The sequence below is a fragment of the Salvelinus alpinus genome, chromosome 8 (assembly GCF_045679555.1).
Source record: "Salvelinus alpinus chromosome 8, SLU_Salpinus.1, whole genome shotgun sequence".
Lineage (NCBI taxonomy): Eukaryota > Metazoa > Chordata > Actinopteri > Salmoniformes > Salmonidae > Salvelinus > Salvelinus alpinus.
The window spans coordinates 74,439,753-74,461,714 of NC_092093.1; the positions used below are offsets into that span (position 1 = coordinate 74,439,753).

Genomic DNA, 21,962 nt, shown 5'->3' on the forward strand with positions numbered 1-21,962 from the left:
GCAGACTCTGCAATTCAACCAGCATTTGACCAAAGATCAAAATGTATTAATATCTACTTTTATTGTAGCATGGTTATTACTCTTTAGAAACATTAATTTAATAATGGTGAAGAAACATTTTACATCAACTTCCATACCAAGTCTTCTTTACTTCTTACTTCATATAATTTCAGATCAAAACAAACGAAGCTGACATTAACATTATAAAACAAAATGGAGGTGGAACGTCCCCTGATGTCACTAACCAACTCAATACGCTCAACACAAAGGTGTCATCACTTGAAACTAAAGTGACAGCACTAGAACAGGTAAGTACAGTAGGGCCTACTTCTTACATGTTACATATTGAGTATGATGAATCTTACTCTTATTATAACAAATAATAATTTCCCTAACTCCAAACCCCTTACCCTCTTCCTCTCACCCTTCCTCTGCCTCTATCCTCTCCTTCTTTCTCTCCCTGCCTCTCCAAGACGGTCCAGAGAAAGACATGTACCAGTAATCCCTGTCAGAATGGAGCCACCTGTCTAGACCTGCTGGACTCTTTTCACTGCATGTGCCCCAGCAACTGGGGGGTAAGTGGACACTGGAGTTGACACAGAGTGAGAGAGAGGGAGTGTGCGCAAAGCTGCATATATGTGTTATTCCTGTTTAAATTGTGTTTTGTGTGTCTGCAGGGTTCCATCTGTGCTGTGGATGTGAATGAGTGCCAGATCTTTGTCGGGACCTCTCAGGGATGTCAGAATGGAGCCACTTGTATCAACACCCCTGGATCCTTTACGTGAGGCCACACACACACACACACACACACACACACACACACACACACACACACACACACACACACACACACACACACACACACACACACACACTGAATCTGTCTTGTTGTATTTCTCTTCCAGTTGCGCCTGTTCACCAGAGTGGTCTGGTACCCTGTGTACGACCCGCTATGACGACTGTCAGGGTGCTGCTCAGGACCTGTGTGTCCATGGGACATGCATCGACGCAGACAGAATCACACCGAACGTGGTAACTGTCAATCATCATTCAACAGTGGTGGTCTCCTATTTGATTTCATGGATCTCATCTGTATAAAAACAGAACTGTCCGAATTTTTTTCTTAGCTGTAGCCTGCCCTGTTTAACTAGCCAAAGATACTTTCATTTAATTAATGAAGACTGTCTAGACAAGGTCATTTATTTCAGCCAACGTCTTCACCCTGGTCCCTTGGCTTCAAACAATTAGTTTAATGTGATAAATGCCCTGTGAAGAAAGCAATTACTAGATTAGATTTAGCACTGCTAGCTACCATAGCCTTAATGTTTATTTAATTTTATTAGAGTAGACTAGAGCAATGAAACACTTATTTTTCATAGTGATGATAGATCTGAGACCTGCATTAGAGTAGTAGGGACCAATCCATTACCAGTAGTACAGTGCCAGTGGTCTTACATGGGAGTAGCTATAACCATTTATCCCTTGAATATCGAATCAATTAAATTATTTATAGGCAGAGATGCCTTCATCCTCTTTTTTTTTAAAGGCCCTTTGCTAATCTTATTGAGTCTCGGCTCAGTAGGCCATGAACATCATGGAAATAGAATGACTCTAGAATGACTGTATTTCTATGACGCAGGTCATATCACATCAGTGATTCACTACTAGTGCATGTAAATGTGCTCGGTACACATTCTGTACATATTCTATTCATGGGAGTTGACATTAATCCAGGCCATGCCATGTTGTGTTATTTCCTTCCAGCCCAAGTTTAAGTGTGTTTGTGATGATGGTTGGATGGCCCCAGCCGGCAACCCGGCCTGTATCTCAGACGTGGATGAGTGTAGCCTTGCCCAGAAGCCTTGCTCCACCAACCCCCCTGTGACCTGTTACAACACCCAGGGCTCCTTCTACTGTGGCTCCTGTCCTGCTGGTGAGAGCCGCTCAGTTTCCTTATCATCAATGGTATTGTGCATTAGGTCTGAGGAAACTGATGTTTGCTGACCCAAAATGGCTGACATAGTTGGTTACCTCCATGTGGTTGCCAGATGGATGCTTCTTCCGTCTTCCAAAATAGCATGTTTTGATCTTGAGTCGAAGTGCTCTCAAATTCAGTTATACAAGAGTACTTCTTAAGACAAAGACATTGCTCCAGCAAATCTGTACTTTACTGTATTTCCTGGGTTTCAACTTGGGAAAGTACAAGAAAGCACAAGATTTGCGATTCGTGAGCGTTATTGAATATCATTTGGAAACGGCTGTCCTTAGCTCCTTGCAGGACTGCCCCTCTCAGGTGATACTCTGACATTAAGGGATCTGGGTCCTATTTCTTTACTCTGGGAACAGCCCCATCGCGATTAACTGAACTCTACAGAGGAACACAGGCTGTTCTGTGTGTGAAGATGTGTGGATCTTTGTGATGCTTATTGTGCATAATGTGTGTGTGTGTGCATCAGTAAAGAATAAATGTTATGCTTGCTTGTATATCATTACCATAAACAATGCATCTGTAAACTAAATGTGAATGTAACCTTGAATAATATGCCTATGCCTAACTGTGTAATAAACAATGATTTCCTGTATTACAGTAAATGTCCTTAGCACTGTTTGTTGTGCATTCCCCCAGGATGGCAGGGCAACGGCTACAGCTGTCTGGATGTGAATGAGTGTTCCACTAATAACGGAGGATGCTCCACTACTCCTATGGTCCAGTGTCTCAATACCATGGGCTCCTTCCACTGTGGAACCTGTCCTCCAGGTACCCATATCTGTATCTGGAGGAATCTCTTCTGGATCCTCTACTTTCTTTACCTTCCTCTCTGTACTGTTTTCTGGTATTTCTCTAGGAGTTAGAAAAGGTTCTCTGTTGCTACAACTGATCTCTTGGTGACACACACACAACATTTAGACCAACATGGTCTTGGTCAGGTTACTGTAAGAGTGTCCTTACACAACCCTTGGTTTGAAAGTCAAAGCTGAGCTGGTGGATTTGGAGTACCACAGAAGAAAGCTGTCCTTGTTTTCCTGTCCGTGGTTACGGCGGATGCCAGCTGGCAGGTGGATGCTAGCTGACTCCTGGTAGTTTTCAGTAATATAGCTCTGATGAAAAGCAGATGCCTGACTATGTAGTGTGTTCCGCGCTAGCCCCATTCAGAGATCTCTGTGTGTATACTCTCTACCCCTCTGGCTCAGTTTCTGTCTCTCTCTTTTTCAATCTCACTTTGTCGACCTCTCCTCTGTCTGTCCCTGTCTGTCTCTCATAATTAGACATTGTGCTCAACAGTATTTTATGGCCCTTTTTTATAATTCAAAATGTTGCTTTTTGACTGCTGTATAGACCCACTGGTTCATTGGTGGATTGATTGGTTAATTGATTGATCTGTATCCAGGCTATGAAGGAGATGGGAGAACCTGCACTCAGGCTAACATCTGTGCCAATAACAATGGAGGCTGCTACCCCCTTGCTACCTGCTCTTCCACTCCAGGTAAACGTGTACACACACACCTACCTTTACGGCACCTAATGACCACTGGCCGTGAGGATAAGACAGGGCCATTATAGCAGGCGTTGACAGCTCTGCTCTCTCTCACCTCCGGATGGCTGACATCCACTATAATGACTGTTACAGCCAGGAGACTAGATTATGATGCTATCTCATGAGTAGAGGCTGTGAGTGCTGAGAGACCAGAGACACCAGAGATCAATGACCTATTCACCTATGGGAGGAAATGTAGTATACTTTTGTTGCATGGTAGTTAGAGAAATAAACCAAATCTCCCTAACAAATTGTCCTTGTTCGTGCTGTATCCATTCTCCCTCATCTTTATACCCAGTCCAGTAAATGCACCTCTGTCTTTTAATGTTATGATGAGTGAGTTAATCAAGTATCCTGACCATGTCTCTGTGCTTCCAGGCTCCACCCTCCCAGTGTGCACCTGTCCCCCAGACTACACAGGAAATGGCTACGGCCCAACAGGATGCACCCAGAGCAGCAATATCTGTCAGACCAACAATCCATGTGTCAACGGACAGTGTGTGGTGAGCGTGGGTTACATGGGACTCTAGCAGCTTCACAGTTTCTCAGGACCAGGATTTTACTCCTTAACCTATGATTTGTCCAGTTTTCATCTATACAGTATATTATTTAAGCAGTAAGGCATGAGGGGGTGTGGTATGTGGCCAATATACCACAGCTAAGGGCTGTTCTTAAGCACGACACAATGCGGAGTGCCTGGATACAGCCCTTAGCCGTGGTAAATTGGCCATATACCACAAACACCCAAGGTGCCTTATTGCTATTATAAACTGGGTACCAACCTAGTTAGACCAGTAAAAATACATGTTTTGTCGTACACGTGGTATACGGACTGATATACTACAGCTGACAGTCAATCAGCATTCAGGGCTTGAACAAACCCAGTTTATAATTGGGTTTTGGTAACATTTTTGCTGTATCCCCCCCCCCCCCCCCCCCCCAGCCTACTTCCACAGGGTATCTGTGTACCTGTAGTCCTGGCTGGGGAGGGGTGAACTGTGACCAGAATGTCAATGAGTGTGCCAGCAACCCATGTCAGAACGGAGGTACCTGCAACGATGGACTCAATGGATTCACCTGTACCTGCACTGACCAGTGGACAGGGCCAACCTGCCAGACCGCACAGCAAGGTGTGTGTGCATGTGCATGTGCTCGTGCCGTCACTGCTTTGCATGTATATCTGTGTCTTTATGGAATGATAAAGAGAAAGTGACTTATTTCAGGGAGTTTTGCTGTGTATGTACAGTGTATGTACTGTGTGCTTCACTTACCTGTGTGTGTGTGTGTGTGTGTTGTCAGTGTGTGGAGGCTACCTGACTGGCCCGGCTGGTACATTCAGCTACCCCAATACCCCTGGTAGTGACCAGTATGACCACCAGGTCAGCTGTGCCTGGGTCATCAGAACAGACGCCAACAAGGTCGGTGTAATCTAATGCCACACAGTCACTTACACGCAGCAGGTCCTGGACCAGACTACACATGACAAGACTGGACTCACAGTCTAACAAAGAGTTTGGCATATGCTCTTCCATGCTGTTACATCAGTAGTAATGCAGTATCCCATGGAATAAGCATTTTTGTGACATTTAGAACACTTGTTCTTTTCATTGTGCACGCCAAGTAGCTATAGAAGATGAGTGAGTACAAGAGGAGTGGAACAGTTCTTTAATGCTGTGTTAATACTGTGGTGTTCATTTCTTCCCAGATTCTGCGGATCACCTTCCCTCACTTTGAGCTGGAGAACAGTGCCAACTGCAACTTCGACTTCCTTCAGATCCACGATGGCGAGAGCGCCTCGGCCTATCAGTTAGGGAAGTACTGCGGTACCAGCTCCCCCGCAGAGCTCTTCAGCTCCCACAATGCATTGTACTTTTGGTTCCGCTCTGACCATTCCGTCAACGCAGGCGGCTTCACTGTGGCCTGGACCTCACAGACACCAGGTGTGTGCCTGTGCTTGTGTGTGCTTGGGCCTGTGTGTGTCTGTGTTAGCAAGAGACCTAGACAAAATGTATTATTTGCAATCTACCTGAAATAGCTTAGTCAGGTGTTACACATGTGCAGTCCTCTCCTCACTGCAATATGTACCTGTTTGTTCCACCTCCAGTATGTGGCGGGGAGTTGACCGAACCCTACGGTAACATCAACTCACCTGGTTATCCCGGCAACTACCCTCCCAACCGCGACTGCTATTGGACGGTTGACGTGGCCCCCGGCCTGCTCATCACCTTTGCCTTCGGAACCCTCAGCCTGGAAAACCACCCTGACTGTAACTATGACTACCTGGAGGTGAGGCAGGCACCATGGCAGCATGTCCCTTCAGCTATGGAATATATATGTATATATATTTATAGCCCCACACATTATGTGAATATTAAGATTTTTCATTTTCATCCGCAACTGTGAAAGTTCTAGGTCTGTTACTGTAACGGTTGTCTGCCCTTGGTTCTGTGTTCTGTGTTCTAGATTCGGGATGGTCTCCTCCCAGAAGATCCGGTTCTAGATAAGTACTGCCACAATGTGTCTCCCGCCCCAATCCAGACCACGGGACCTGCAGCATGGATAAGGTTCCACTCGGACTTCTCTAACTCTGACCGTGGCTTCCACATCACATACACCACCTCTCCATGTAAGAGATCTGTCATATCAACTACTGTTAACAACTGACCTTTGATAAGGATAGGATTATTACAAGGATTCTCCATGTTTTGCAATGTCGTATGCAGCTTTTCTTGGTCCCAGATCTTTGTGCTGTTTTGCTCATTCCTATGGTCGTTCCATAAATGACCATAGGAGTCGGCTAACCATCCCAAAGTGATCTGGGACTAGGCTATTCTAAAGGATCTCCCTCTAGAACTGAAGGTCATGTGTCCGGCTCTCTCTGTTCTAGCTGACCCTGGTTGTGGAGGAACCTTTACAGAGAGCGAGGGCATCATCATCTCCCCCAACTGGCCCAATAACTACGCCCACAACCGCCAGTGTGTCTACATCATCCGCCTGCCGGCTAATGAGATTGTCTCGCTCAACTTCACCCATGTGGACTTGGAGTCCCACAGCGGTTGTGTGTTTGACTATGTGGAGGTACAGTAGTGTGTGTGTTTTTGTTTAACTATCCTTGTGGGTACCAGAAGTCCTCACAGGGATAGTAAAACAAAGAAATTCAGACATTTGGGGACAATTTCCCAGTCCCCACAATGAAAAATGTTAGGTTTAGGATTAGAATTAAGGTTTGGGTTAGGCATTACAGTTAGGTATAGTTTTAGGGTTAGGAGTTTGGGGGGTAAGGTTAGGGTTATGGTTAGGTTAGGTTAAGGGTTTGGGGTTAAGGAAAAAATATTTTGGATGGGAATAAATTCTTTGGTCCCCACAAGGATAGCAATACAAAACTGTGTGCGTGCATGTGTGTGTTTGTGATTGAGATTGTTGGTGGTGTCAAGGTGCTTTGTCTCTGGGAGGGGGATTAGCTATGATGTGTTTACCTGTATCTCTGTGTCCTCGTAACATTGTTCGTGTTTGACTCTCCTGGTTGTGTTTCCCAGGTCCGTGATGGTCCCACAGAGACAGGCCCTCTGATTGGGAAGTACTGTGGCGATGCCATCCCTGCACCCATCCTGTCCTCCTCCAATGCTCTCTGGATCCGCTTCAAGTCTGACGGATCAATCACCCGGGCCGGGTTCAGGGCCACATACGAAGTCGGTGAGAAACACAAGCGCTGTCTAACCACACCAGTGGCAAAACACTATCTCTTCACCGTCTTGTCACTGGCAAACTCCAACAGTGACAAACCACAAGCTCTTCAGATATGCCAAAAAATCATGACCCGGTGACATATAGGGGTACTGATAATGTACTGCATCCATATAGTGCTTCTCACTAGGTCTCTAAGCAGTTAAAATCTCACGTCTCCCCGATCTCTACCTCTGTAGTAATCACATTTCAGCACAGCTGCCTCGCAGAGCTTATTAAAAGTGTGAGGGTTTTATGTGAAGGATAAAAAGGGTTGTGTATTCAGCTTCTTCTGCCCCCTCCCCCACCATGCAGTTTTGTGTGTGTGTGTGTGGCCATCTCATATGTCTGTATGCCTGGCATGTATGTTATTTAACAGCTGCTCGAGAGACTGAGGTTATATCAACGAAATTGAGTTATTGACATAGTGGTGTTCTCTTCAATGTTCTCTACCTCTCTTATTGAACCTTAAGTCTACCTGCGGCATTGGCATTCTCTGGTGATTAAACACACTCTTGACGCTCACCGTGAATAGTGTGTGTGTGTGTGTGTGTGTGTGTGTGTGTGTGTGTGTGTGTGTGTGTGTGTGTGTGTGTGTGTGTGTGTGTGTGTGTGTGTGCCCTTTAATGGCCCACCCTCCACTCCATCTTCTGCACCTGGAAATGGCCTGTCAGACTGGACTACTTAGTGTCAAGGCCTGGGATAAATATCCAGTGTGATTCCCAATGCTGGTTCTCTTCGCTCCGTATTTGCATATACAGTATGTGAAGTGTAACAGTCGTGTATGGTGATCTCAGCCAAAAGAACAGTTTTGTCATTTAGCAGGCTCTCTTACAGGTCCTTACAGTTAATTTTCATCATCTGGCAACTGGTTTGCAGTCCATTAGAATGAATTAACTTGACCTCCTTTTCCAATTAGTTTGTGCATAGCCATCTAGAATTGTCTCAATGGAGTTCTCTCTTTCCCAGGCTGTGGTGGCACCTTCTCTGGTACGGGTCAGATCCGGTCCCCCTACCACCCTGATGCCTACCCCCACAACAAGGAGTGTGAGTGGGTCATCAACCAACCACAGGGCTATGTTGTCACCCTCAACTTCCTCACCTTCGACATCGAGAGTGGCTCCTGTGTATATGACTTTGTTGAGGTATTCAAAATTCCCTCCAGCCTTTCATTCTTGAATTCTGCCTCTGATTGTCAAACATTGCCAATGAATATACAGTACCAGTCAAAAGTTTGGACACCTACTCATTCCAGGGTTTTTCTTTATTTTTATTATTTTCTACATTGTAGAATAATAGTGAAGACATTAAAACTATGAAATAACACATATGGAATCATGTAGTAACCAAAAAAGTGTTAAATCAAAATGTACATATATATATTTACTATTGTTGTCATTACATACACAAACACTTCTAAAGAGACGAGGTGACCTGATATAAGCGTCACCTCTCTCTCTCTCTTTCTTTCTTTCTTTCTGTCTCTCAATTTCAATTTAAGGGGCTTTTTTGGTTTTAGTTTATGGGAAACATAAACTCAGCAAAAAAGAAACATCCCTTTTTCAGGACCCTGTCTTTCAAAGATAATTTGTAAAAACCCAAATAACTTCACAGATCTTCATTGTAAAGGGTTTAAACACTGTTTCCCATGCTTGTTCAATGAACCATAAACAATTAATGAACGTGCACCTGTGGAACGGTCGTTAAGACACTAACAGCTTACAGACGGTAGGCAATTAAGGTCACAGTTATGAAAACCTAGGACACTAAAGAGGCCTTTCTACTGACTCTGAAAAACACCAAAAGAACGATGCCCAGGGTCCCTGCTCATCTGCATGAACGTGCCTTAGGTATGCTGCAAGGAGGCATGAGGACTGCAGATGTGGTCCAGAGCAATAAATTGCAATGTCCATACTGTGATACGCCTAAGACAGCGCTACAGGGAGACAGGACGGACAGCTGATCGTCCTCACAGTGGCAGACCACGTGTAACTGGTCTGTGGCAACAGGTCACAAATCTTGGGTCTGTGTAATCTGAGGGAAATATATGTCTCTAATATGGTCATACAGTTGGCCGGAGGTTAGGAAGTGCAGCTCAGTTTCCACCTCATTTTGTGGGCAGTGTGCACATAGCCTGTCTTCTTTTGACAGCCAGGTCTGCCTTCAGTGGCCTTTCTCAATAGCAAGGCTATGCTCACTGAGTATGTACATAGTAAATATTTCCTTAATTTTGGGTCAGTCACAGTAGTCAGGAATTCTGCCACTGTAGGGCCAAATAGCATTCTAGTTTGCTCAGGGTTTTTTTGTAAATTCTTTCCAGTGTGTCAAGTAATTATTCTCATGATTTGGTTGGGTCTAATTGTGTTGTTGTCCTGGGGCTCTGTGGGGTCTGTTTGTGTTTGTGAACAGAGCCCCAGGACCAGCTTGTTAAGGGGACTCTTCTCCAGGTTTATTTCTCTGTAGGTGATGGCTTTGTTATGGAAGGGTTGAGAATCGCTTCTTTTTAGGTGGTTGTAGAATTTAACAGCTCTTTTCTGTATTTTGATAAATAGTGGGTATCGGTCTAATTCTCCTCTGCATGCGTTATTTGGTGTTTTACGTTGTACACGGAGGATATTTTTTCAGAATTCTGCATGCAGTCTCAGTTTGGTGTTTGTCCCATTTTGTGAATTCTTGATTTGAGAGAGGACCCTAGACCTCACAACCATAAAGGGCAATGGGTTCCATAACTGATTCAAGTATTTTTTGCCAGATCCTAATTGGTATGTCAAATGTTATGTTCCTTTTGATGGCATAGAAGGCCTTTCTTGCCTTGTCTCTTAGATCCTTCACAGCTTTGTGGAAGTTACTTGTGGCGCCAATGTTTAGGATGAGATATGTATCGTTTTTTGCGTGCTCTAGGGCAACGGTGTCTAGATGGGATTTGTTTTTTGTGGTCCTGGAAACTGGACCTTTTTTGGAACACCATTATTTTTGTCTTACTGAGATTTACTCTCAGGGCCCAGGTCTGACAGAATCTGTGCAGAAGATCTAGGTGCTGCTGTAGACCCTCCTTGGTTGGGGACAGAAGCACCTGATAATCAGCAAACAGTAGACATTTTACTTCAAATTCTAGTAGGATGTGGCAGGGTGCTGCAGACTGTTCTAGAACCCTTGTACTAGTCAGTATATATGCTGAAGAGAGTGGGGCTTAAGCTGCATCCCTGTCTCACCCTAAGGCCCTGTGGAAAGAAATGTGTGTGTTGATTTGCCAGTTTTAACCGCACACTTGTTGTTTGTATACATGTATTTTATAATGTCCTATGTTTAATCCCCAACACCACTTTCCATCAATTTGAATAGCAGACCCTCATGCAAAATGTTCTTTCTTTATTTCTTTCTCTCTCTCTCTCGCTCTCTTTCTTTCTTTCTATCTTTCTCTCTCTCGCTCTCTCTCCTTTCGTTCTCTCTCTCTCACTTTCTTTCTCTCTTTCTTTCTCTCCTTTCTCTCTATTTCTTTCTCTCTCTCTCTCCTTTCTGTCTCTGTCTCTCTCACTCTCTTTCTTCCTCGCTCTCTTTCTTTCGCTCTTTCTTTCTCTCCCCCCCCCCCCCCCAGGTAAGGGACGGCTCCACGGTGAGCTCTCCTCTGATTGGTACATACTGTGGCAACACCATGCCAGCCATGCTCCAGTCCACCCAGAGGTCCATGTACATCCGCTTCAAGACTGACTCGTCTGTCTCCAACCACGGCTTCACCGCAGCCTACGACTCTGCTATGGAGGGTAAGCCCCTGGCACTCATGAGATATGTAGTTTATTCTGCCTTAACTTAAAGCTCAAGTATCTAGTAGTGTGTATGTGTTGTCAGTGAGTGGTATCTGTGAGCCTATGTGTCCTGGGACAAATCCTTTGTCTCTGTATAATATTTCAAAAAATATGAATTGTGTTGACTATGAATGAGGTGTAAAAAGAATAGTAATGTTGAGCCTGTTTCCCTGTTTGATACCACGATGCCAGGTTGTGGCGCTACTCTTAATGCCCCATCGGGCTCCCTCACCAGCCCTGGCCATCCCAACAACTACCCCCATGGAGCCAACTGCACCTGGTACATCTCTGTCGCCCCAGGCAACCTCATCCGCCTGTCCTTCACCTCCTTCAACATGGAGTACCACATCAGCTGTAACTATGACTACGTGGAGGTGTATGACAATGGCACTGTGGCGACTGGGACCAAGCTTGGCAGGTAGAGTACAGTACACGCAAACAAACCCATGTCAAGGTGTTTTAAGAACCTGTGGCAATATGGTGATTACCCTAAATAATTTTAATGTGTGTGAACATTGGCAAGATTCAAAGTGAATATGCACTCTAGAAGTGATTCACTCTCGTGATAATTTACTCCAACTCGACGTCAACTCAAACTTCAGTTAACTTCTGTTGGTGAGTGATCAGGTTTATTGTTTGGGAAAGAATGACAGTTTTTCCCCCCCGTATCTGGCCTATCTCTTTCCAGGTACTGCGGTCGGTCTGTCCCTCCCTCTCTGACCAGCACAGACAACCTGATGACTGTCCTCTTTGTCTCCGACATCAGCCTAGCAACCGAAGGCTTCTCTGCCAACTATGTCTCCATCGATGCCACCACCGGTACGGTTACCCTCAGCAACAAGAAACATTACGGTTACCCTTGGCAACCGCTATTTCCATTTACAACCCCCCACCCAACAACGCATTCATTCACAGAAAAAGTCACATAAAATGTGTGATATATGAGGTTTAAGAAGAGGAAATCACCGCCACTACGAGTACTGTTACCCTCAACAACATCAAGAATTCAAATTAACAGAAAAATTGACAATAACTTCCCATAAAGTAGATGAGATATCAGGGTTAGAGGGGGTTCAAACCTTTTGTAACAAAATAACCGAAACAAAGCAAGAAAACAAACAGAAAAGATGGCAGTAGTAAAGTAGAAGATTATATCCGAGTTCGACCAATGCTTTGCCTCTTGCTTGAATGGTACTGTAAATTACTGCACACAACATTCCCCCCTTATTCCTCAACTCCAGTCGAAGGAGAATTTGGTGTTGAGGTCTGGTACTGCAAGACTACCCTTATGTTAACCCCATCTCTTTCCCCTCATATTCACTAAATCATATTCCTCTCATGTCTTCCCCAGACTGTAGTGAAACGTTCACCTCCCCTACAGGAGAACTCAGCTCTCCTAACTTTCCCAGTAACTACCCCACCAACCGCCAGTGTATCTTTAAGATCATTGTTGGGGTCAACATGCAGATCATGCTCAACTTCACTGACTTTAATATGGAGGGCTCACCACCCAACTGTGCTTTCGACTATGTAGAGATCAGGTGAGCACCCAGTCATAATGAGTCTGATCTTATTCAGCTGTTACAGGAGGATGTTTGTCAGTTGTATGATTCAATTTCACTTGAGCAGTCATTTTGGTGTAATTAGTAGCTAGCCAGGCAAGAAAACCCAGGCCAAAGTGAGTGACTGTGAAACCAATGTACAATAATGTGATTAGAATCAAATGAGAACTATGTCAGCAAGCGTGACGAGACGAAAGCTGTTAATATAGCCAGCAACTTAAATGCCACTATTTGTATCTCCCACGGTTCTCTCTGTCCCACAGAGATGGCGGTTATGAAACCTCTCCTCTGATTGGCAAGTTCTGCTCCAACCAGAGGCCTCCAATGATGGTGTCACATAGCAACCGCCTGTGGCTCATGTTCCGTTCTGACTCCTCTGTCACCTTCCCTGGCTTCAGGGCACACTGGGATGGCACGCAGACAGGTGGGTGTGTGGGAGAAATGTCTATTTCATTAGCATCATCTTCAACAGGTATTGTGATACATACCATAAAATGTACTATACTTTAACTACTCAGAATCTTAACTCCATCCCTCTGTTTGTACCTCTCTCCTCCTATTCCTCTCCTTTTGTTCCTGCCCTTTCCCAACCTAGGCTGTGGAGGTACTCTGACCACCAGTTCAGGAGGGTTCTCCTCTCCTAACTACCCCCTACCCTACCACACTAACGCTGAGTGCTACTGGCTGATCAAGGCCGGCGCTGGGAGCCTGATCACTCTCAGCTTTGGTGACTTCGATCTGGAGTCCAGCACCGGCTGTACATATGACTACCTGGCCGTGAGTACAGAGCACTGTTCAAGGTTATCACACCCACATAACAGTCAGTCAGTACAAACTGAAATTGAACACGAGAGACAATATGTGTTCATGACGTTGCTGAAAGAAAAGCATATCCCTTGCCCCTTTCGATATCTAACAAAATGTCTGTCTGCCTGCCTGCCTGCCCATCTGTCCGCCCGTCTGTCCGTAGGTGTACGATGGGAACAGCACTAATGCTCCACAGCTGGCCAACCTGTGTGGGTCTCAGTTGCCTGCCCCAATCAACTCCAGTAGGAGTGAGCTCTATGTGAAACTACGCACAGACAGTGTCGTCGCAGCTGGAGGCTTCGTGGCCATGTATACAACCAGTGAGCATCTATCACACACACACACACACACACACACGAGTCTAGCTTTACACAAATATACCTCCCCAGTAGCCACTCCATGTAAATGATGTGTCAATGTGTCCTAATGGAGCTGTTGGGTGATTATAAGCCATCTGGCTTTCCAAAGACATTCAGCCATCTCTGTTTGCTGCTTGAGCTGGTACGCTCATGTTGATTTTGTTATCATTTTGTAGGTTCCATTTTACTTTCTTGTTATCCAATTTGTACACGTTTACTTTGACATAGTTACGTTTGAATCTTGAGATACAGTGAACCTTACTGCAGTTCATGCCGTACCATGCCTAAGTGGCTTACAGTGGTATCCCAGGGTGCCTTTTGTTTGGTTTCCATGGAAATGGGGTTAGGGAACGCACTCTTGAGGTTCGAGAGGTGAGGAGACTGAGTTGCCAGAGGTACTCGCACTACAAAAGAATGTCAGAGTGGGGACTGGCTTTTGTTCTTATTGTCAGTCTTGTCAAATGGGCTTTCTGGAAGTCATGCTGAATGGACAAAAGGTCACTCTTAGTGAACTCTATCTTGTTTTGTTTCTGTAACACCGCTTTGCAATTTGGCCCTGGACTCATGTTCTCATTCTGTCCCTTGAACACTAATTGTCACTTAGGTTTATACAGAGAGGTCAGCTCTGCTCTGAAACTTTATTTAGTTATTCCTGGAAAAATCTGTTTCAGTTTGACTCTCAGTTGAAAAGTACAATGTCTGCCTTTTTGTTGGCTCTCATGCTTAAGCTTGACATTTTCTGTCCAAAAACACAATGTGCATTTAGTTCATTTCCCATTTAATATTGTAATATATTTAGGTAACAAGCAAATATATCACCATGAAATCTAGTAAATTGAATACTGCTAAATTGACTCACTCTCTGTCTTCCTTAGACTGTCAAGGTGTGCTGATCGCCAACCAGGCGCGTGGGCAGATAGAGTCTCTGAACTACCCCAACACCTACCCCCACAACTCCCTGTGTAGCTGGACCATCCAGGCCTCCATGGGCAACACCATCAACTACACCTTCATGACCTTTGACCTGGAGGGGACCAGCGTCTGTAGTTTTGACTACGTCAAGGTGGGTGGCGCCCTTTGGGAAACAGTGCAAGATAATGTGATGCTAGTGTGGTTTAATGAACTTTAATCAGAGTACCATCATAACATTTGGAAACTGAATGGATCTAAATGATAGAGGTTGAAACTGAGAAACTGATCCCTGTTGACCTGGCCTGAGTTTTCTGTTCTCCCAGATGACCACTCCAGGAAAGGCATCGTCAGGTCAGAACCCCCTTCATGTGATTAGTGTTGCGTGTTAGTAGTCATGGGTTTTTTTTTTTTTTTTTTTTTTTTTCACCTTTATTTAACCAGGTAGGCTAGTTGAGAACAAGTTCTCATTTGCAACTGCGACCTGGCCAAGATAAAGCATAGCAGTGTGAACAGACAACACAGAGTTACACATGGAGTAAACAATAAACAAGTCAATAACATGGTAGAAAAAAAAGAGAATCTATATACAATGTGTGCAAACGGCATGAGGTAGGCAATAAATCGAATAATTACAATTTAGCAGATTAACACTGGAGTGATAAATCATCAGATGATTATGTGCAAGAAGAGATACTGGTGTGCAAAAGAGCAGAAAAGTAAATAAATAAAAGCAGTATGGGGGGTGAGGTAGGTAAATTGGGTGGGTAGTTTACAGATGGACTATGTACAGCTGCAGCGATCGGTTAGCTGCTCGGATAGCAGATTTTTAAAGTTGTTGAGGGAGATAAAAGTCTCCAACTTCAGAGATTTTTGCAATTCGTTCCAGTCGCAGGCAGCAGAGAACTGGAAGGAAAGGCGTCCAAATTAGGTTTTGGCTTTAGGGATGATCAGTGAGATACACCTGCTGGAGCGCGTGCTGCGGGTGGGTGTAGCCATCGTGACCAGTGAACTGAGATAAGGCGGCACTTTACCTAGCATAGCCTTGTAGATGACCTGGAGCCAGTGGGTCTGACGACGAACATGTAGCGAGGGCCAGCCGACTAGGGCATACAGGTCGCAGTGGTGGGTCGTATAAGGTGCTTTAGTAACAAAACGAATGGCACTGTGATAAACTGCATCCAGTTTGCTGAGTAGAGTATTGGAAGCTATTTTGTAGATGACATCGCCGAAGTCGAGGATCGGTAGGATAGTCAGTTTTACTAGGGTAAGTTTGGCGGCGTGAGTGAAGGAGGCTTTGTTGCGGAATAGAAAGCCGATTCTTGATTTGATTTTGGATTGGAGATGTTTGATATGAGTCTGGAAGGAGAGTTTGCAGTCTAGCCAGACACCTAGGTACTTATAGATGTCCACATATTCTAGGTCAGAACCGTCCAGGGTGGTGATGCTAGTCGGGCGTGCGGGTGCAGGCAGCGAACGGTTGAAAAGCATGCATTTGGTTTTACTAGCGTTTAAGAGCAGTTGGAGGCCACGGAAGGAGTGTTGTATGGCATTGAAGCTCGTTTGGAGGTTAGATAGCACAGTGTCCAAGGAAGGGCCGGAAGTATATAGAATGGTGTCGTCTGCGTAGAGGTGGATCAGGGAATCGCCCACAGCAAGAGCAACATCATTGATGTATACAGAGAAGAGAGTCGGCCCGAGAATTGAACCCTGTGGTACCCCCATAGAGACTGCCAGAGGACCGGACAACATGCCCTCCGATTTGACACACTGAATTCTGTCTGCAAAGTAGTTGGTGAACCAGGCAAGGCAGTCATTAGAAAAACCGAGGCTACTGAGTCTGCCGATAAGAATATGGTGATTGACAGAGTCGAAAGCCTTGGCCAGGTCGATGAAGACGGCTGCACAGTAATGTCTTTTATCGATGGCGGTTATGATATCGTTTAGTACCTTGAGCGTGGCTGAGGTGCACCCGTGACCGGCTCGGAAACCGGATTGCACAGCGGAGAAGGTACGGTGGGATTCGAGATGGTCAGTGATCTGTTTGTTGACTTGGCTTTCGAAGACCTTAGATAGGCAGGGCAGGATGGATATAGGTCTGTAACAGTTTGGGTCCAGGGTGTCTCCCCCTTTGAAGAGGGGGATGACCGCGGCAGCTTTCCAATCCTTGGGGATCTCAGATGATACGAAGGAGAGGTTGAACGGGCTGGTAATAGGGGGTGCGACAATGGCGGCGGACAGTTTCAGAAATAGGGGGTCCAGATTGTCAAGCCCAGCTGATTTGTATGGGTCCAGGTTTTCCAGCTCTTTCAGAACATCTGCTATCTGGATATGGGTAAATGAGAAGCTGGGGAGGCTTGGGCGAGTAGCAGCGGGAGGAGCGGGGCTGTTGGCCAAGGTTGGAGTCGCCAGGAGGAAGGCATGGCCAGCCATTGAGAAATGTTTGTTGAAGTTTTCGATTATCACGGACTTATCAGTGGTGACCGTGTTACCTAGCCTCAGTGCAGTGATGGGTTGGCCTATTCAATTCTGGGAGGAAGTATCAGTTTCCTCTGCTGTGCTCTACTGACTCACCACATGGACAGGGAGCAGGAGACAGATGGACCTCTGACTCTGCTTATACTCTGGAGATAGTGTACACAGTGACTGGTTCTCACTACATGCATCAACACTTTTGACATTACCTGAGTGTGAGTGTGAGTTTTGATGCAATTTTTTAAATGTATTTCTTAGTGAGAAGTTGGATTTCAGCTCTCTCTCCTCTGTACGATAGTTACTAGTGTCCTCGACTGAGCTGACATAGAATGTGGTTGAAGCCTGCATGGAAAGTAGTTGATAGACAGTTTCCTGTGATCTGCACAAGTTCTCACAGGTTTTCTTCAGGGGTTCCTTTTGACATGATTTTCAAGGAAGACCTAATTTCTTAGAACATGCTACAAGGCTGGCCTTTCATGGCTTAAATAATACAAGTGAGTTCTATGGCTCTTCATCTAACTCACTCACTGGAAATAAATGTCTTTGTGGAAACAAAATAGTTCTGTTTTCAACTGGCCCCCTGGTCACCATGACAACCCCAGCACACATGGATGACATCATGGGCTCCTGTAGTTAAATAGACTCTGTGTGGGTCTAGATTTCCTGGAGACTGGTAATTCACCTCCTCCTGCTGCCCCTCTATTTGGCTAGGCTGACCTCACCACTGTTTTTGTTGCCTATACTCTATTCCACAGACCTGCAACTTTATGGTGCCAGTCTAAGTATTTAACTCATAGTGCACTGTGTGGCCCAAATGACACCCCTATGGGCCCTGGTCAAAAGGAATGCCAAACATTTCATAATTTTCAGTGTACAAAACAGAAATGTCTCATGAAGATTGTCATGACATTGTGCTCTCAAATAATGTTGATTGTAACTGAGGGAACAATAACCTTGTTGCAAATCACCAATTGCGAGGATTATGACAATGAGCCTTTTTATTTAAAAAAATATGAGATTGGAGAATACATTGGGAGGGATCTTAGAACATTCCTCCATACAGAATCTTTCCAGATCCTTGATATCCTTTGTCTGCGCTTATGGACTGCCTCTTCAATTCTAACCACAAGTCCGGAGTCTGTGATAGCTATTGGCTCGTTTCACCTCAAAAAGCACAAGAAAGAGGATGTCTGACAAGTAGTATGGAGCTGCGGCTCGGAGTATTGTTTCTTCATCCTATGTAATGTATTCTCAGTGAATTTGGTGAGTTTTTAGGCGCATAGTAGTCACAGAACACATCTCCTTCGCATAGAGTTAATCAGGCTGTTGATTGTGACCTGTGGAATGTTGTCCCACTCTTCAATCGCTGTGCGAAGTTGCTGGATATTGGCGGGAACTGGAACATGCTGTCGCACACATCGATCCAATCATTTTCACAACGTTGACATCAACAAATCGCTCACCCACACGTCACCATACACGTGGTCTGCAGTTGTGAGGCCTGTCGGACGTACTGCCAAATTCTCTAAAATGACATTGGAGGTGGCTTATGGCTGAGAAAGGAACATTCAATTCTCTGGCAACAGCTTTGGTGAACATTTTTGCAGTCAGTGTGCCAGTTGCACGCTCCCTCAAAACTTGAGACATCTGTCTCAGTTCTTCAAGCTTTGTCATGTTGGTTGTTGATCATTGCTAGACAAACATTTTCAATTGTTTCCATAGATTTAAGTCAAACTGCAACTAGGCCACTCAGGAACATTCAATGTCGTCTTGGTAAGAAACTCCAGTGTATGTTTGGCCTTGTGTTTTAGGTTATTGTCCAGTTTTCTCCTACCACAACCATTAAACTCTGTAACTGTTTTAAAGTTACCATTGGCCTCATGGTGAAATCCCTGAGCGCTTTCCTTCCTCTCTGGCAACTGAGTTAGGAAGGACGCCTGTATCTTTGTAGTGACTGGGGGTATTGATACACCATCCAAAGTGTAATGAATAACTTCACCATGCTCAAAGGGATATTCAGTGTCTGCTTTTACCCATCTACCAGGAGGTGCCCTTTGCGAGCTGTAGGAAAACCTCCCTGGTCTTTGTGGTTGAATCTGTGTTTGAAATGTATCGCTCGACTGAGAGACCTTACAAATAACTGTATGTTCGGGTTATAGAGATGAGGTAGTCATTAAAAAAGAATGTTAAACACGTATTATTATACTCTATTATACACTATTACACGACTGCTTGGCCAGGTACTACTCCAACACCATCATTAAGTTTGCAGACGACACAACAGTGGTAGGCCTGATCACCGACAACGACGAGACAGCCTATAGGGAGGAGGTCAGAGACCTGGCCGGGTGGTGCCAGAATAACAACCTATCCCTCAACGTAACCAAGACTAAGGAGATGATTGTGGACTACAGGAAAAGGAGGACTGAGCACGCCCCAATTCTCATCGACAGGGCTGTAGTGGAGCAGGTTGAGAGCTTCAAGTTCCTTTGTGTCCACATCGCCAACAAACTAGAATGGTCCAAACACACCAAGACAGTCGTAAAGAGGGCACGACAAAACTTATTCCCCTTCAGGAAACTAAAAAGATTTGGCATGGGTCCTCAGATCCTCAAAAGGTTCTACAGCTGCAACATCGAGAGCATCGTGACTGGTTGCATCACTGCCTGGTACGGAAACTGCTAGGCCTCCGACCTCAAGGCACTTGAGAGGGTGGTGCGTATGGCCCAGTACATCATTACTACCTCAATTAGCCCGACTGCCGGTGCCCCCGCACGTTGGCTACCCGGACTATCTGCATTGTGTCCCGCCACCCGCCACCCACCACCCGCCAACCCCTCTTTTACGCTACTGCTACTCTCTATTTATCATATATGCATAGTCACTTTAACCATACCTACATGTACATACTACCTCAATTAGCCCGACTAACCGGTGCCTGTATATAGCCTCGCTACTGTATATAGCCTCGCTACTGTTACTATTCACTGTCTTTTTACTGTTGTTTTTTAATTCCTTACTTATCTATTGTTCACCTAATACCTATTTTTTACTTAAAAATTGCACTGTTGGTTAGGGCCTGGCCTGTAAGTAAGCATTTCACTGTAAGGTCTACTTGTATTCGGCGCACGTGACAAATACACTTTGATTTGATTATTGCACACAGAGTGAGTCCATGCAACTTATTATGTGACTTGTTAAGAACTTTTTTTACTGCTGAACGTATTTAGGCTTGCAATAACAAAGGGGTTGAATATTTTGTTTTTCATTTTTAATGAATAATTCCACTGACATTAGGGGCATTGTTTGTAAGTGAGTGACACAAAATCTCTATTTAATCCATTTTAAATTCAGGCTGTAACACAACAAAATGTGGAGAAATTCATGGAGTGTGAATACTTTCTGAAGGCACTGACCTTCTTAGATTAGACCCTCCCCCCAGTTTCCACCTCCCTTTCAGGCCTCAGAATATGTCAGGATTCATTCATCTCATCTTCTCTCTCCTCCCCTCTCTCTGTTCTGGTCTGTTACATAAGAATACACTATGCCAAGACAATGGAGCTTATTGTTGCATTGTCACCACCTCACCCTATACTAATACAACATGTTTTCAATAGGAAGCCATTTTTCAGGTTATTAGTAAATATGTGAATTTATATACATTTCCTGTAGCTCTGAAGTCCCGTGAAGCTAGCCAAATATGTGTATTGCTTGTATTTGTAGCATTATTCTAATATTTATTCAGTTTTCTCAGAATAGCTAACAGTTCCTAACCTGTCTTGATATTTCCCCCAGCTGTACAATGGTCCCAACGATCAAGCCCCTCTGATTGGCTCGTACTGTGGGAACACGCCCCCTCCGGCTAACACCACCACTAGCTCCTCCCTTCATATGGTGTTCCACACTGACTCCTCAATTGCCATGACGGGCTTCCAGATGCTCTGGTACCAGAACGGTGAGACCACAAACACAACCACACCTAACTCTTGTACCACAACACAATCACAATACGACTATAAGTAATAGAACCATAATAACCTTACACAACAAACTGGCTGTGTCCAAAATGGCACCTTATTCCCTTCATAGTGCAGTACTTTTGACCAGCAAAACACGCCCATCTGTCACTGCAGGTAAGCTAGAGCAAATATTTCGAATAGTATTTAAAACCAGGTCTGACTGTTAGTATGAATATCACGTTTTACTAGCTAGATCAGAGAGGGACTACAAATACCACGCCCCCCCCCCCTTCCTCTTACTGCTGTGTTCCATTATGATGTCATCTGTTCCTACTTTTCACTTTTTTCCCAAACAACTCTGGGAACTCCCCCTGCCCTCACTCCCACATAGGAAAGGGCCTGGCCCAAACACCCAGTGTTACTGGACGATTCATTGTAAATAGGCCTAAAGTACAGCCAAAGTGCTCTGTGTTGAATGATTTAGTATAAGACTGAATGGAGGGAATTGGCAAGAGAAATTGTCAAATGTGACTGCTTGTGGAAGAATATGCATTTGTCATAAAATACATTCCTAATTTTGTTCAATTTCATCCTTTTTTCTCACTGCTCCAGCTGCATCCTTATTTACCAAAGTGTTGGATTGGTACTTTGGCAACCTAATTTAAAGTAATCCATGTTTCAGGGATATTCAATGATTTGCATCACAGAGCTAGTCTGGGAAAATACCCCCCCTATTGTTCTTAGTCATGTTTTTCACCAAAGGAAAAGTTAGATCAAGACTACCTGGAAAGCTGTAAGAGGCTTATGGAAGATGAGAGATGCCACAAAG

The 21,962-nt window shown here is 44.7% G+C and overlaps 1 protein-coding gene across 1 annotated transcript in view; it reads left to right on the plus strand.

The window, feature by feature from the left end:
• The window catches only part of cubn (cubilin (intrinsic factor-cobalamin receptor)), a 53,061-nt gene that overhangs the window by 1,524 nt on the left and 29,575 nt on the right, over window positions 1–21,962 (plus strand). The window contains exons 3-27 of the mRNA XM_071415069.1: window positions 174–308; window positions 474–575; window positions 678–781; window positions 906–1,032; window positions 1,765–1,933; window positions 2,627–2,758; window positions 3,390–3,485; window positions 3,915–4,039; window positions 4,480–4,666; window positions 4,836–4,954; window positions 5,242–5,476; window positions 5,641–5,822; window positions 6,000–6,162; window positions 6,424–6,614; window positions 7,073–7,229; window positions 8,229–8,404; window positions 10,855–11,020; window positions 11,255–11,480; window positions 11,751–11,881; window positions 12,414–12,603; window positions 12,888–13,048; window positions 13,220–13,401; window positions 13,595–13,751; window positions 14,666–14,853; window positions 20,970–21,129. Of these exons, the coding sequence (XP_071271170.1) occupies window positions 174–308; window positions 474–575; window positions 678–781; window positions 906–1,032; window positions 1,765–1,933; window positions 2,627–2,758; window positions 3,390–3,485; window positions 3,915–4,039; window positions 4,480–4,666; window positions 4,836–4,954; window positions 5,242–5,476; window positions 5,641–5,822; window positions 6,000–6,162; window positions 6,424–6,614; window positions 7,073–7,229; window positions 8,229–8,404; window positions 10,855–11,020; window positions 11,255–11,480; window positions 11,751–11,881; window positions 12,414–12,603; window positions 12,888–13,048; window positions 13,220–13,401; window positions 13,595–13,751; window positions 14,666–14,853; window positions 20,970–21,129 (3,961 nt within the window). The remainder of the gene's footprint in view (window positions 1–173; window positions 309–473; window positions 576–677; window positions 782–905; window positions 1,033–1,764; window positions 1,934–2,626; window positions 2,759–3,389; window positions 3,486–3,914; window positions 4,040–4,479; window positions 4,667–4,835; window positions 4,955–5,241; window positions 5,477–5,640; window positions 5,823–5,999; window positions 6,163–6,423; window positions 6,615–7,072; window positions 7,230–8,228; window positions 8,405–10,854; window positions 11,021–11,254; window positions 11,481–11,750; window positions 11,882–12,413; window positions 12,604–12,887; window positions 13,049–13,219; window positions 13,402–13,594; window positions 13,752–14,665; window positions 14,854–20,969; window positions 21,130–21,962) is intronic.